The 15,375-nt window shown below is 35.2% G+C and overlaps 2 protein-coding genes across 3 annotated transcripts in view; one reads left to right on the top strand and one right to left on the bottom strand.

Annotated features, from left to right (window-relative positions):
- Positions 1-10,060: 10,060 nt before the first annotated feature.
- The window catches only part of Rgk1 (Rad, Gem/Kir family member 1), a 44,349-nt gene continuing 39,034 nt past the window's right edge, over positions 10,061-15,375 (top strand). The window contains exons 1-2 of the mRNA XM_068290744.1: positions 10,061-10,131; positions 10,212-10,467. The gene's annotated coding sequence lies outside the window, so the exon portion shown is untranslated. The remainder of the gene's footprint in view (positions 10,132-10,211; positions 10,468-15,375) is intronic.
- Positions 10,599-14,399, bottom strand: fest (wurstfest). Of its 2 annotated transcripts, none has more exons than XM_068291270.1 (6): positions 13,794-14,399; positions 13,298-13,699; positions 13,050-13,228; positions 12,788-12,964; positions 12,553-12,699; positions 10,599-12,474 (listed from the first exon to the last, which is right to left on the bottom strand). In XM_068291270.1, exons 1-6 carry the CDS (start codon positions 14,088-14,090, stop codon positions 12,108-12,110), a joined length of 1,569 nt encoding a protein of 522 aa, XP_068147371.1. In that variant the 5' UTR covers positions 14,091-14,399; the 3' UTR covers positions 10,599-12,107. The 2 variants fall into 2 exon arrangements, with proteins under 2 accessions (XP_068147371.1, XP_068147372.1); XM_068291271.1 differs by having other exon boundaries at positions 13,050-13,204.

Below are 15,375 nucleotides of genomic sequence, written 5' to 3'. Positions count from 1 at the left end.
CAATTAATGGCCGTGTCGGGTTTTGTGATGTTGGTTAAAAGTTTATTGCATTTTTATTGCTCAATATTTCAATATTTTGTAATCGTAAATTCTCTCTCCTCTCTTCTTTCTTCTACTTTCAGTGAATACTTTTTTTTTTTTTTTTTCAGGACGAATCGTGACTGCTAAAGTTTTGGTTTTTCCTTTTATTCATTGTGGCCCAATAGTTTTTATGGGTATTTTGGAATGAGTATTTTTTGTTGGTCTTCGAAAACTTTTGCTGCATTTGGCGGCGGATCGTATATTTTATTTGTACTTGGATTGAAAAAGTTTCAAGCTGGCTAGTGGAATACTAAATAAATTAAATTCAAATAAATTAGAGTCATTTAAAAGGGGCGCACAATAAACACACCCACACACACACACACACACACAGCGAGCGTGAGTTAGTGTGACAGAGAGACAAAAGGAATTATCCAAAATTGCTCTGCGAATGCATTTCATTTGGAAAGGGGCCCGACAAAGACAATACGGAGGGCTTACGAAGTGCTTTGGCCCGTTTACGCAACAGAACGGGCCCCTCAATTCCAACAACCCAACAACCTACCACCACACCGCCAGCCTCCCCCTCCCTGATCAACAGTCATCACAACAGATACCAATCGACCAATACCAATTCCAATACAAATACCAATACAAACTCCACCACATCAGTCACTGGCTTTGCGCATACTAGTCCGGTCATTGGCTCACATTCGTCGTCATCGTCCACTAAGCCCACACAGCATAAAGGACCATCAGGATCATCATCAACAGCAGCAGGAGGAGGCGGAGGTGGGGGAGGAATAGGAGCACCAGCTGGTAACCACATCAATGGCCTTGCCCAGCACGTGAGTAGGATTTTGAAATCATTCATTCATACAAATTGAATAGTGTCTACTGCTAAAAAATAAGCAAAACAACCAAACAAATTCAATTGATATTGTATTAAGTGTATCCATCCTATGTTTCGCTTTCACTTTGCAGCACTCAACTTTTTACTTTGCTTGCCATTAACTGATTAATTGAGATACCAAATTCCCATAAATGAATTAATTAATATAAAAAGAATCTTTGTGTAAAGTATAAAAGAATCTATTGAAAAGAATAACTTATACTATACCTTAGATTCCAATTAGATGTAATCTCATTTGATGCATTTGAAAGTTTTGGAATTGAAACTGAAGCAAAGACTTTTGGTTTATTCATTTGAAAACAAATTTAGGGTACACCTTGAATATCTTTCTATATCTATCTATTTCTATATTTTCATCCAGATCCACTTAGAATCTCAAAGCTCAGTTAGATAAGATAATTTAAATCAATGGATCTTCTTTATCAACAAAATGATAAAGATTAAATTTATTGATATATTATTTAAAGAAGTCATCAAAGTTTCGAATTCTTTATTTTGTCTCTGGGGAGTTTTGAGAAATACTTAGAATTCCCTTTCAAATTAATTACTTTCATTGGTTTTTATTTGCTTATTTTTTAAATAATTTTTTAATTTCTTTGTCTTCATACTCTACTCCACTCCAATCTCAAAAAATTTTGATTACATTTATTTCCATTTTGAATATCTTTTCATTGGTTTATTTCTAAATTATGTGCATAGTTTTAACATAATTTTCTAAACTCATTTTATACTATTTCAATCGTTTTCTATTAATAATTTGTTCATTCCTCATTATCGAGCATCAAGTTTTAAAATTTCCAATTCAACAAATTGCAATTATTTTTTTTTATACACATTTTGTAATTTGATTTTGCATACCTGAAGAAGGGAAAACAAAAAAAAAAAAAAAAAAAGGCCAACAAAAGCAATTTAATGGCATAACAACATTTTACCATTAGACTTAATTAAATCGCGCGAGGGAAATAAAATCGTTAGAAAATGTTGACAGACAGCGTGTAAAGGAGGAATGGGTGAGGGGAAGGGCAAAGGGGACACTTCAGTTAAACGCCCAACATGTTGATGAATTTTAATGAGAAATAATGAGAATTGGTTCGTCTGCGACAAAAATATATCAAACATAATGAAAAAAAGTCTTTGAATATACCCTATATAAAATATTGAAAATATACATAAATATAAATAAGTTTTAGTTGGAAATCGATTCGGAAGTAATTCACTTTTCTTGGTCATAAGTACTTCATTACTTTCAAGTCATACTTACTGCAGTTTCACATGAAATAGAACGGAGGAGTTAATTTACTTGACTGAAAACTTGTTGTCTGAGTCGTTAGCCAAAAAGATTTTTGAAAACTGAAGTATGAAATAGATAAGACTACAAATACAAAGTAATGCAAAATACAGCACAACTTGTAAGTTTGTCTCTGTTTTTAGGTCTAGAATTGTTGTGACCCACTAATATTCCAGTTTTACCAAGACCTTTTGCCATTCGTTTTAAAACACAATATTTAACCCTCTAATGCCCAAGAGTGCCTCAAGACACATATCGATACTTTAGAAAATCATTGATACTGACCATTTTTTAAACCATTTCGAAGTTAATTTATGTTAAAAAGTTTCAATCGTTTATTTCAAACTCAAATAAATTTTCAAAATTTTTAAAACAGTTTCAGTGTTCATTGTGTTCATAATTTTATGACAATCGATTAAAAACTCACGAGCATTAGAGGGTTAAGATCATTTTAGTTAGACTTCTGTTTAACCCTTTAATTATGTGTTAAAAATAGAAAACTGAGTGCAAAGTTCAATTACTTTTTGAATGCATGAGTCCAACATTAGATAATTTGGTGAAAAAAACTTTGAATACTTAGAGCAATCTACGTTTTAGAATGATTTATTCGGCTTAATAGATTCATTCATTAGATTGCGCTTTTTAAAAATTCATTGAAAAGATTATTACTAACTTAAAAAGTATCCAAGTAGTAAATTTGTTGTATTCGATAATGAATCAACATTAATGAGAACTCAATGTAATTAAAGTTTTAAATACTTTTTGGTTGAAAATCAACATTCAATTGCAAAATTTTACATAATTTACAAACATCTATGAAGAGACATCGATATATTTTTATCAGCAAAGAATTGCTATCCCAAAATGATCATCAGCATAGACAGAAAGCTTAATTTATATCTCAGATAAGTAAGAAAAAGTGGTCCCAATTGAGTCCTATCCTATCTCTGTCCTATCTCTCCCAGCGCATTACTTTCATTTTACTAGTAGGTTCTAAGGTCTAATTTAAAAATAGCAGGTACCTATTTATTTAAGGCTTCAAAATTAGTGGGTCACTTGACATTAATAACAAAACAGCCAAATGAAGACCTAAGGAAGCGGAATGGAAACGTTGTTTTGGGGGAATGTTGGAAAAGGCAGCTGGGCACGAACGAATTTTGCAATATTTTGGTCACAATTCATGCATAAATTTAGGTTTTGCTTCTCATCAGTAGGTGGAATTGAGAACAGATGATGATTTCGGTTTTATATTCTAGTTGGCATGTTTCCATGACCCAGGCCAAGGCCCCTCCCTTTTTCCCCCATGAGGCCACCCCTACATCTGTGTGGGTAAAGCAAAAGTTTTTATGATCCGAAACAGATGCCTGTCAGTTTGTAACTAAGTTTGGCTCTTTTGTTGTTGTTGTGTGTGTGGGGCAGGTTCTGTTTAATTAGCAGGACAATTGGCTTATTATTTGCCACTTTTAGGCCAAAAACTCGGAGCTGACAACTTCAATTGGGCCGCATGCATTGAGGGATTTGACATTTTGGGTTTAATTTTAACTCAATTATAATCATGTTGACACCTCTTTTTACATCAGACCATTTTGATGTTTGTTGTTATTGTTGGCATAGGCCAACAATAAGTCCACAGAATTTGCATTTGAAAATTGCTTACGTAACAATTTTTTTTTGGTTTTGTTAAAGTTGTAAGTCCTTGAAAATGTCAACTAGACAATATTATTTGAAGTCCGAGCAAACAAAAGCCAAATTTGTTTTTATCAACTTTTATTTTGATCTTTTTTTGTTTTTTTGGTATTTTTGCTAGAGGCCTTTTCTAAATCGGCTTATATTGAAAGCCCATTTTAAGTTGCAGAGCCTTTTAGATTAATCTGTTGGGTGCTTTGTAAAATAATCACATACATATGTATGTATGTATGTATGTTGATGTTAATTGAAATGAAACTCTTTTATATTTGTTAATGTATACTCTTTCGATATATATAGACTAGAGGTAGCTAGGACACTTATATATTCCCTTACCTTTTTCTGAAACGTAAAACTATAAAAAAACAAGAAGTGTTTTTAATAGATGCTATTCACTTAAAGTTAAACAACAAAATTAAAAAGCATATAAACTAACTAAGTAGCTCTTGAAAGTACTTCCAAAAATAATATCCTTTTGGCTGCATTAATGAACATATCTATGAAATATTCATATCTTTGTGTTTTACATGGCGAAATAACTTATTACAAAAGTTAACTACAAACAAATTGGCTTTAATGTGAGATTAAAATGTAGTCTATCTAAGTTCAACACTCCCAACTAGTTCCTTTTCTTACTAGTTAACTTTTAGAACCACTTAATAAAAAGTCGATTAATGATATTTGTATGTACATATAACTGAGATATAGGAAAACAGATTAAATTGACGTAGATTAATATAGATTTAATATCCTTTTTCTATTTCGTTAACTGTACTTTTAAATGTTATGTAGTGGATTTCTATAAAGTTAATTGTCGTAAATCTGTGTATAATTAGCTAAAAACCCGGATACTGCACGGTGGTTCCAATGACCAATTTGCCATAATGCCGAATATACAAATATAAAGTAACTTGTCTTACTTTAACTAAATTAAATTAATGTTGAATATGTGCTTTAATGTTTTTGCTGGCATCGTTCGGCTTGCTTCAATGCAATTTAAAAATTACGTATACGCAATGTGCTCTTGGTGTACGTAGTAAGAGTAAGCGGGGTTTCAATTTTCCAAAGTTTATCCACGTTCTAAATTGTTTGTTTTGGTCAAATTTATTAAGTATAATTCAATAATACACAAACTGGAATTTCAATACTAGAAATTTTTAAAACTATTTCTAAAAGAAAGAACAAATGGTGATAATATATGGAAACCAATTCTCATGGAATCTAATTGTCGTCCTTCTATAGATAAAGCAAATGTTTACTTTGGTGAATCTTATACGAATACATTCAATTGAAAGTTTATTGAAAGTTTTACAAATTTTCAACAAAATATTATCAAATACTATATTAAAAATGTCAAATAATGTCTTAGTTGTCCATACAACTTTTATCCGAAATGAGTTTCTTTAATCAAAGACTATTCTCTTAAACATCTTATTTCTCTTGTGGTTTGCCAAAAAAGCGAAGATTAAAGCAGCAATTCTATGAGTCGAATATTTCATTTTATATTTGCTTCGTTTCAATAGAAGACAACATATTCAATTAACCTAAAAATTGGTCTGAAATTCATCATGACTTGGTAGTTATTTCCCATTGAGTTAAGTAGAGCTCCAGCTGATTTGATCTTTTTGCCATGCATTTGCCTTCAAAGGCGATTAGTCTTATCACGATGAAGTTGCATTTAATTGATTGAAATTGAATTTTAATTAAGCTAATTGCCAAAGTTGCATCCAAGACGACAACAACAACAACTACTACTACCACTACTACGTATGACTGTAGATGTACTTTACCTAAATCACCATTTGACAAATTCATTTCGTCAATAATTTATGAAGATGCAGACAGCAGGAGGCAAGCATTAACTCCAAGGACCTGTACCCCATAAATAACAGGCAATATCACTCACCATTATGGAAATTTATGTGTCATTTTTCTTCCATGCCCTTCCAACTTCTTTGTGTATTATTCGAATTGTCACCCACAATCGCATCAGAAATTTATCTGTCTGATGCGTGGGTGGATGACAAGTTCCTTGGCTTTGATCCAGGTGCTGCCGTTTGATTTATTTGATTGGAGTAACTACTCCACTTGTCTGACAACTTCGTTTGCCAGGCCTAATTCAATTGCCAGAGCGTATGAGATGGAGGATTCCAACAGTCAGAGGGGGAGCAAGTTTAAGGACTTCAAAGTGAAAATCAAAAGGAAATAATGTTCTCAAGTATACCCAAGGGAGGGGTTAAATATATACAGAGAAAGAGAGAGAGAGAGAGAGAGAGAGAGAGGCATAAAATCATAATATAAAATGCAATAAAATATTTGATAAACATAGCTTTTTATTGCGTTTCATAAAAAATGGATAAAGAACAAGAACAGAAGTCGGCATTATAACGCAAAATTTTGCTGACAAAATTGTCAATAAAAAAACTAGACTAAAATTGTCTTTAACTAAACATGCAGTTAAGTTTTGACGTATTTAAAGACTCTTATTGTTAGTTTTTCTCGATATCAGAGTCTGACTTAGTTAATCTATAAACTGTTTTATGATTAAAATTGCTTTGATTACCCAGGGATAGTAGTTAGTTCTTTGAGTTGACTGACTAGCTAAAGACTACGTAAACTGCTCAACTATTTACTTCTTTCTCGACTATAAATCATTTTAGCGATTAAGTCTTTTCTTCTTTTTCTTGAGCTTTTATTTTGCGTGATATTATACTGGCGACATTAAGAGACAACAGGAGTTTACTTTTCTTTTAGAGAGTATCTAAAATATACAACTAGCTGAGGACAAAGTTTTCTGAGTCATGTCTTTGTAAACATGTGAAAAAGAGGGAGATGACAGGAGGAGAAAGTTACCCATACTCTTCATACACTGAAAATTTTTCATACTTTCTTACTAAAAGATCTAATCCAATCCGACTCGCTGATTAGTTGGAATAACAATCAATTAGATTGGAAGTGGTTTGTTCCTAATGAAAACCAATCTTCCGAAACATAGAGTAAAGAGTAAACTTACAAGTTTAATCGATTTGCATTGAAATTTTAGCACAAATTGAAGTGAGAGAGAGAGAGAGTGAGAGAGAGAGAGAGAGAGAGAGTGAAAGAGAGAGAGAGGAGGAGAGAATCTAGAAAATGGTAAAATTATTTCGTGTCCTTAGTGTGCTGGCTAGCCAAACCCATTTAATTTATATCACGTAATTATTTGCGAAATGATTTATAACTTTTTCAATTTTCGTTCATGCTGGGTCAATTCTCTACATTGAGCACGAAGATTTTCCATATATTGTGATTTTATTTATAGCTTTTAATTAATTAATCCCTGAAATTTAAAGCATTTCGAAAAATGAGTGTAATCGAAATGGTAAATGAATCATCTTCTCTGCCCATTACCCAGTTAAAATATAATTATCGAGTTGAAACGGTCTCGTACGATTCGATTTTAATACGGGCCCCTGTATGAACTGACCACACATATATTTTCGTATGCAAATGTAAATGGACATGGAAGAGATTTATGACCATGAATTAAAATTGATTGAATATGCGTATGCACAGGAGGCGTGTACGCGAAAGAGTTGAGGCAGGAACATTACAATGCGAAATGCAACAAAATTAAAGCCATACCCTTTTTTTAAATCATCCGCCCCCAAGTAAGGGGAGTGGGGGTGCTGCACCCTTAACGGAAATTGAATTTGATGAACTTGCCAGCGAGTGGGGGGCCAAGCAATTAGTGTGCCTAGGCGAAAAGTGAAATCGCCCACCGAGTTTTTCTCTGACTTTCCACATAGATTCATCGACTGAAAGTCGCTGCTGTTGGAGCAAAGAAAAACTTTTTTCTCCAGGACGTGCGATGCGTCAGCTGGGCCAAAAATGTGGAAAACCAAAAACTTTGTTTATGCTTTTGCGACCAAAAGAGAGAGGCAGTTGTTGGTGCTCCTGCTGTTGGAGCTGAAGCTGGAAGCTGTCCTTGTGCCTTGTTGTCGTTCGAGTGTTTTAATCAATTCTGATTTAATTTTACGCCCAATTAAGTGTGAAAAGCGTTTGATGTTGAGCACAGACGCGAGAGGTTACCCGCCGTAGACCCAAACTCATTCCATTCCCTATAATAATTTCACCTCAAACCATTGCCTTTGCCATTGCCATAAGGACGAGAAGCAGCCCGGCTCAGCCTCATCTATAGAATTTGTTGGGAAGTCACGCAAGCGTAAGCATTGAATATATGGCATATGTGTGCGAGAGTCTCTCTATGTGTGTGTGTGTCCTTAGTCCTTTTGGCGGCTAAGTGAGACATTTTCCAAACAAAAGGCTTCCATACGAACTTAACTAGAAGCTATTCGGTTCGATAACCTCAGATAAAAAATAAGCACCTTCTACTTATAAATAAAGTTCTTTTGATAAAAAAAATTTATCCATATATGTATATATGTAGTTGTTGTTGCTGTTGTTGCGGCTTATGCACCTTTCACCCCACCCGAACACACTCTGCTTAGAATTCAGAAAAATGCTTATCTACCACCGCCCTCCAAGAAAACCACACCGACCACCCACTTCACCCTCTTTACACCACACTTACACCACCTACAAAGCCAATATACCAAAAGAAATCTTTATCAACAGCCACATCAGGTGTCCTTGTCAAATGTCTCCACATCCTGCAGCCTATTGGAAGCTTTAGTCTATATGACAGCCGATCCGATATCCTTATGTTTTTGGATTTGTCTGCAGGTAAAATGCAACTTCTTATATAATATAAATGTATCCCATTTTTTTTTTTTTATTAAAATATTATGCAAATTCAAAAAGTTGATTTTACTACAAGCTTCACTGTGGGTCCTCCGTTCTCCTCGTACTAGAACGAATCTATGAGGGTCGCATGAGGGTACTTGGCAAATGGCTCCGCCTACATCCTTTTATATGTATATGTGGGCTATAAACCAATTTCGGTAAATTTACGACCCCCTCAGACACAACCTGCAAAGGTGGCATAAAGCAATGAAGATGAGGCAACCGACTCTTGACACAAAAAGAAATTGCCTCCACCAGTCAGATGGATTGGTAAGAGGAACCTCCTCTTAAATATGCTTTCTTGCCCAATTAATAAAACGTTTTCGATGAAGTCAGAGTTAGGTTAAATGTCAACTGCCATGGAAACTAAATTCATTTTTATGTTTTCCCCTAGCTGGACTTTAGTTTGTTAAGTATTTTTTATTTAAGTTTAAGTGTTTTTTTTCTGCAGTTTGAAGGAAATCGCAATAAATTTGGAAGTAAAAGAAAAAACTTTACTCTCTATTAATAGACTTTGCCGAAATTTCAATAAGGAAATAAAATTGTTTAAACATTTCAGTTTAAGTTTCCATTACAATTCATTTTGTTCACTGATTTATTTTATAATTAGAGAAGAAGTTTGTTCATTTATTCACTCACTGGTCCCCTTCCTTGGCTTAGTTAATTTGTTAGTGCGTTCTTTCTTGACTTTATTACAAATAAGCCTAATCCTTCCTAATCTAAATTTGAAAAAAATAAAATACCAAATAAATGTGACTACAGTTCATGTACTAGCTAAGTACATAAGGTAAGATTTAGTATGAGAAAAACTGAGTCAAGTGAATCAGTGATCAGATGAGTCGAGTGAATCAGTTAGTTGTCGAAATATCAGATGAGGGAATAATTTAAGTGATTATGTTTACTCACTATTTGAAAAAACTCTTTCATTTCGACTCACTTCACTTACGAATGATCCAAGACTAGTTGCATTTCTTCTTGATTTAAAAATGAAGTATCACATTATTATATTAGGTCCTTTTTAATGCAAATAGTCTTAGCCTATTTGTTTCTCCATAAGACAAGCTTCTGCTACTATAAATTTAGCTCTTGCTGCTAGTAAACTTGTCTTTTGATTATGTCTAGTATTAATACTTTATCTGTACTTTACATACTTATACTACAGACAGCATATATAGAATCATCTTGTATTATTAGCTGAAAAAGTGCAAAGCAAATGTATTTGATGCTTATTAGAAATATTTCTTAGCCTCATTTGATTTTAGTCTTTTATAAAACGCAACAAAACTCTTTCATGACTTAGTTTAGTAATAATGATCGTAAAACATAAATAAAATTGATCAACTTAAATGCTTTAAATTTACTTTGATATCTGTTCGTGGGGGGGCGGAAGGATCCAAATGAAATACAAGGAGTTGGCGGGTGCCAATTTCTTCAGTTTGTGGTGAGCGAGTGGTGAATTAAAACGCACGAGAAACTTCGGTTAACTAAATGTAGGTTTTATTATTTATATAATATTCACAGGTAAACCGGCACACACGGAAATGGTTCGGGTTGAAAGTGATTAACAAATCGTAAAAAAAATGCAAGAGAACGGGTGTTCGGGTGAAAGGCTCGATTCTTAGTGATGGCGGTGCCCATTGGAAAAAATCAAGTCACTCCTCCTGGTGTGACCGTAGACGCCGAGGATCAAAAAACCCTCCTCACTCCTCACCGCTCACTGCTCTTCGCCGCTCACTGCTGTTCACCCGGTGGCGTGAACAATATCAGAATATAGCTGGTACTTATTAATTAAATTATTTTTACCATTCAGCTTAAAAAATAAACGAATCACATCTTATATCCAGTATTTATTTAGATTCTAAATAACTATGAAGACTTCTAGACAATATTAAAACAATTCTTAACAACTTTTTTTTGATGCACCATATATTTATTATAATTTTTTTCATCCGATTTTCACATAAATTTCGTTTTACATGATAGGGAAATTTTGAGTTTGTTTTTCATTTAACTTTGGAGATTGTCGTAAGGCTCTATATGTTAACATTTTCATCTTTCTTATAGCTAATACTACGGGAATAACCGTTGAGATTACAGTTTTCCTTTAGGTTTTTGATGTTACATGTTGCACTTAATGATCTTGAGTGTATTCTTGTGATCAAATTCGAGTGTTATCCTATCACTTAATATATCGTTACTGTGTGCGTTTCGTTTTGTGTTCGCGTGTGTCTGTGTGTGTGTGTGTGTACAGTGCGTATGGATGTGTATGTTTTTATTGGCCAAAATATGCAACACTTTCATTAACTGCACTATTAAATATTTGCACTTTCTCCCAAATTTTATTTGGGCGGATGAACATGATATTTTGGATTGCAACAACTTTAGTTAACTAATCACTTACAACTTGATAACTTATAAACTAACTGAATTTTATACTAAATATATACGATATATTTATATATATATACATATATATATATATCGCTATATAGCTGCCTACGAAAATTTTTGTAAAAAAATAAATCGTTAATACGTATTCATCGCCGCCCGGAAAAATCTACTATATTCCCTTAAACTTGTTGATGGTTCTTGTAAAGCTTTCATTTTTTTTTATCGTTAACACTTTGGTGCTTAATTTTGAACCGAAATTACCGATGCTTGTTTTTCCTTTTTGTAGTAAATAAAATTTAGAATATAAGAACTTTTTTTTTGGTATTTTTGTTTAGGCTTGAAAACATTAAACGCTGGCACCATCGATTGGTTTTACTTCTTTCAAAGGATGCAAGATGTTTTCCAAGCGTTATTTTTTAAATTCTTTTTTTTTCAATTCTTTTTTTAAACTCTTTTTTAAATTTTTTTGTCTTTTGTCAGTAGGCAGCTCAAGGGGCCAATTTGGGTTCAGCCCGGACTTATTTACTATTCACTACGAGTTAATTGCGAGTTGAGTGTAAATGTGTTTCAGAGTGTTTGTTGTTGGTGTGTTCTCTTTGTTTATACTTTTTGTTGATAAAATGAAGATAAGATAAACTAAAAACTAATTCCTTAAGAGTTGTATTCTCGCCTACGTCGAGCAAACCAAAAGCATTCGATATTTAAATCACCTTTGCAGTTGCTCGCGCCTTGTTCTACCGAGCCTTCCAAAATGAGCTGTCTCTCGTATATTCCAATTTTTTTTAAGATTCTTCTTCTTTTTCAATTTATCCTTAAAATGTCCCTTTACTGATCCCTCTCCACGCTACGGTCCATAAGGGGGTGTAAAAATGAGAGTGTTCTTGTGGGTTTGTGTGTATCCTTGTTTGTGTGTGTGGGTGTGTGTGTGAAACGGGTTATTTTTCGTTGGGGGTGGCTGAGTTTTTTTTTTTGGGTTTTCTTTTTTTAGCTCCTCCCCCACGCTTCTGTCTGTTTGCGCATTAATGATTAATAGACAATCAAGAGATTGTTCTCATTGAATCCGGCCGAATGGCCAGCATTGCGTACAATGAAACAGGAGCCATCGAAATGCATCCGTTTCTCGTTGCGACGCACAAACAGATGCGATGTCTTGCCCAGCGAGGCAGTACAATGAATCCCCGGAGTGGTCAGGGTGGCCGAACCATTGCCCGGACTAGTGCGAATCAGGCATTTGTTATGCTGACGTGTCACCTTTACCAAACCATCGGCAGCCTGGGTGATGCGAAAGCCATTGATGTCATACACCTCGGTGCCATCTTCGGCGCAACTGTACGATGAACTTGAAATTATCTCATGGGCTTCTTGTACAAATGATGGACCGTGGCGCGAGTCGCTGCAATTGGCATATATGTACATGTATATGAATGATTGATTAACTAGTTAGTCTCTCTCTCTCTCTCTCTGAACTCACTCGTAGAAGACTGCCAAAGTGTAGTCCTTGGTCAGATCAGTGAATGTGTCGGTTGTTGTGCGTGTGCCAGCTGTATCCACTAGATAAATTAGAGCGCACGATTCGCTAGTAAAGCTAACACCTTTATACCACATTTTCGCATAGCGTCTGCAAAGCAAAGCAAATTTTTCTCTATGAATTTCTAGTAAACTGACATTCGATTTCTGTTAGAGGGGTGAAGGGGTTGGGTGCTTACACAAAATTATTGGCCTTCATGCCATCATAGGTGACGATTTCAACTTTGGAACCACTCTGCAAAATACGTCCATTTGGATGAATTAATGCCGAATTGGTGCAATTGCGCGATAGGGCCACAGCCACCATGCTGCGCTGATTCAAGACCCGCACCGCCTTGTCCAGAGTCATATCAATGCTAGGAGTAGGAGTAAGTTATTCATTCGATTGGTTGCCAATTACATAAACAAAGGCCAATTCTCCTCATGGTCTTAGTTTCTTACCGCACTCCTTCCCTGAGGCGCAATTGAATGGTGCCATTAGACATGGCAATTGGTCCCGAGCCAGGACACGGTGGTGGTGTATTGTTTTCAAACTCATAGGTACGCGAACTGACACGACCCAAGGCATAGGGTGGTGGCGGCATTGGTGCCGGGAACTGTTGAGTATGATGGGATGATGGCTAATGAGAAATCATCATAAAATTTGCTCAGAATTCACATGGACACACAAACTCAGTCAACACACTTACCAGACAATAACCAGGTCCAGCTTCACTCTCATAACCAAAGGCTGTATTACTATAGCGAGTGGGCATTGCCTTGGCACTGCGTGTCATAGAAGCTGCATCCAATTCTACGGGGATTGCCACAGCATCAAAGTTGCCAGCCGTCCCGAATTGAGTATGGGAATGCGATGATAGAGGCATGCCCATCGATAGAAACTGACGACCGCCACTCGATGTCTGACTGGAGCACTCTTTGGCCAGAACTGCAGTATTTGTGCCCACGCTGGCGCTATTAATGTTACTCAAGCTGCTGGTGCTGCTCCGTTCAATGGCGCTTGCGCTGCCAGTGTTCAAGGAAAGGCTGCTCATGCGTCCTTCCAGCCCCATTTGTGGTGACATCAAAGGCACGACTCGCGTGGTGGTTTGCTGAAAAGGGAAAAATGGTTTAAAATATTAAACATAGTAGCCTGTTTTCCATCTGCCCTTCCCAATCTTATGACAGTTCAAAAACTAAGCTAACCGGAGATGGATTATTGTTGGTATAGACCGAACGTTGGCGCACACCGTTTGACGTTTTGGTGGGCGAACGAAGAATATTGTTAATCTTATCGTTCATCTGAGCACGTGACAAAAAGTCCTCGGCATTGAAAATGCCAACACGTGAACTTTTCGGAGTCGCTGGCATTGATGACGAAGTCATGGGTAATGGAGAAAATGAAGCCATCGTTCCAGCCTCCTGTTTGGTCTGTTCACGGGCCGAATGCTGACACTGGACCTCTTTGGTTTGTGGCTTATTGTTCTTGAAATCGGTAACCATTATTGCTGCAATTCTATAGAGTTCTCTATTTAGATATATATTTATATGTCGGTTTGTGATTGTGGCTAAAAGGATTGTACTGTTAGGAAGGACACGTGCGCGTTTACTAAATGCGAAAAGGCGAAATAATTATCTCAGGTTTTTCTAGTTTAGATTTTCACTTTTTCTGTATTTTCTTTCACTTTTTTTTTTTTTTTTTTTTTTGCTCGACACGGAACACAACGACTCAATGAGAGAGAGGAATTAAAATTTTTTATTTCTGATTTTCTACTTTTTCAAGAGCTCTGCTCGCTGCGACAATTTTTAAAAGAATGACTTGCTACTTGTCTGTTAGTTAGCACGTTTGTTTTATTCACTCGCCTACTTGATAGAAATAAAAAATCAGAGATGCTTGAGGCTTAACTATCGACATCGAAATTTGACAGGTGAAAGTCAATTGTCAACACAGTAAAATCAAGCAAAGAGTGAGAAAGTGAATGGCAAGTTGTCATGGAGCGCACCTTCACACACAAAATGAGGCATACTTTTAGGCACTCGGCCCAAATTTCTTTGACAAGTGCGCCAAAAGTTGTTTGATTTGATTTTCAACTAAACTTTGAAGAATTTAACGCAATTATTCAAAATGCCTGAACTCATTTCAATAGAAAATTTCAATTAGCGGCTCGAATTCAAAAGTATTCATTAATCATTAAGTGCTATTTGCTGATATAAATTGAATGAGTTTGGAAAAAAGTTTCATGATAAAAGAAATCAAATGTAATGATTCACAGAATTTTGTCATTGCACCAGGCGATTTCAAGTTACTGCAACCAGAAGTTAAAGTAAACCAAGGAATGTGGTTCAGGGGATTGCATTAGCCATATGAGTACTTAGATTCGTCTATGGTAAATTTCGATTTGCCAATTCCATCATCAACCGCATAAATTGATTGCCTTAATTGATTGGTAAAGCATAGCAAACATAAATGTACAGACAAAAACCAAAAAAAAAAATTACTTTAATCAAGACTAATCGATTTCAGGATGCTTAGTTTGGTGAGCCAAAGTTTATGCTTTTTAATTTTAATGGAAAGCTGAAACAATTTCCCTAACTTAAAACATGTTTTAGCAGTCAATTATTTGGCTTATTTTATTAGACAATAAACACATTCATTATGATGAAATAATTTAGTTTAGTAGTTCTTAGGTGGAGCCAATAAATAATTTAGTTGAGAATCTATCATAAAATTTAATTATTTGACACTTTTGAAACACTGTAACACTGGTGGGGCCAGTGTTGCTAAATT

The sequence above is a fragment of the Drosophila tropicalis genome, unplaced genomic scaffold, assembly GCF_018151085.1.
Source record: "Drosophila tropicalis isolate 14030-0801.00 unplaced genomic scaffold, ASM1815108v1 contig_593, whole genome shotgun sequence".
In the NCBI taxonomy this organism is placed as follows: domain Eukaryota; kingdom Metazoa; phylum Arthropoda; class Insecta; order Diptera; family Drosophilidae; genus Drosophila; species Drosophila tropicalis.
The sequence above is the reverse complement of the archived record's forward strand: the minus strand, read 5'-3'. Positions and strand labels throughout refer to the sequence as shown.